The sequence below is a fragment of the Terrapene carolina genome, unplaced genomic scaffold (assembly GCF_002925995.2).
Source record: "Terrapene carolina triunguis isolate 2854851 unplaced genomic scaffold, T_m_triunguis-2.0 Scaffold2718, whole genome shotgun sequence".
Taxonomy (NCBI): Eukaryota; Metazoa; Chordata; order Testudines; family Emydidae; genus Terrapene; species Terrapene triunguis.
In genome coordinates, this window is record NW_020667069.1 from 2,164 (window position 1) to 3,311 (window position 1,148).

General features: G+C 51.9%; 1 gene segment (V, D, J or C); it reads left to right on the top strand.

Annotated features, from left to right (window-relative positions):
• Window positions 1-333: 333 nt before the first annotated feature.
• LOC112121509 lies at window positions 334-874 on the top strand (the record flags this gene model as incomplete). The annotated part of the segment is given in 2 exon segments: window positions 334-403; window positions 521-874. Coding segments are annotated over 2 exon segments (400 nt in total), but the record flags the coding sequence as incomplete, so codon positions are not given.
• Between the last annotated feature and the right edge of the window lie 274 nt (window positions 875-1,148).

Sequence of the window (1,148 nt, forward strand, 5' to 3'; positions counted from 1 at the left end):
GGGAAAGCTCCAAATAACTGAAAACAAGGGGTTAGAATGGAACCTGTCTCACAGTCTGAACTCCAGCAGCCTCCACTGCGAGCGTTGAAATGAAACCTTGATCCTGGCAGACGGTCATTGCTGGAGTGGAGCTGAGCTAGTGACCTTATACAGCAGGAGCTCCTCCCTAAGGGATGGTCTCTCCTCCCACGTGCCCAGCTCTCTGTGATCGAAGGACCCAATCAGATAAGAACAAACTAGAATAAAGGCGGAGCTTAGATGCTTCCCCCCCAGTAGGATCAATATAAGGGGCAGTGACTGTCAGGCCTTCTCAGTGGATCTGGCTGTTTTCTCCTAAGGGCCCAAAATCTCCTCACCATGCTCTGGGCTCCCCTCATCCTCCTGCTGGGGACGTGGTGCACAGGTGAGAACAGGGGGGAGTGGGTTAAATAAGTTGCTGTTGAAGCCAAGACACACCCAGATACACTAGTGTCTGGGGACGGACAGGGAGGTGTTGATAAATTTCCACCATATTTTCCAGGTTCCAGCTCGCAGCCTGTAGTGACTCAGCCACCTTCAGTGTCAGTGTCCCCAGGAAACACCATGAAACTCTCCTGTACCCTGAGCAGTGGGACCAGCATCAGTGACTACGTTGTGTACTGGTACCAACAGAAACCTGGGAATTCTCCCCGATACCTGCTATATTACTATATGGATTCCAGCAAGGGCCAGGGCTCTGGGGTCCCTGCTCGCTTCTCTGGTTCCAAAGAGACGTCCAGTAATGCCGGCTATCTGACCATCTCCGGGGTCCTGGCAGAAGATGAGGCTGATTATTACTGTGCTGTGATAAAGAGTGGCACTGCTGTTCCACACAGTGATACAGACAGATGGGGAAGTGAGACAAAAACACCCTTGCCTCCTCTCCGCCGGCCGGGACCCTGTGTGCAAAGTTCACCAGCTCCACAGTTTTGTCTCTGGCTGTGACAAATCACACAGCTGTTTATGACCAGATAATTCAGTCCATACAGCTATTTCCGGCTCCCTCCTCATTCTCCTTCTGCAGGATGGGGACTATCACCTTCTTCTCCCTAAGACTCAGCATCCCCTCTGCTATCAGAGTGGGGAGCAAGAGACAACACTCCTATCACAGCCGTAAGTGTCAGCACAAT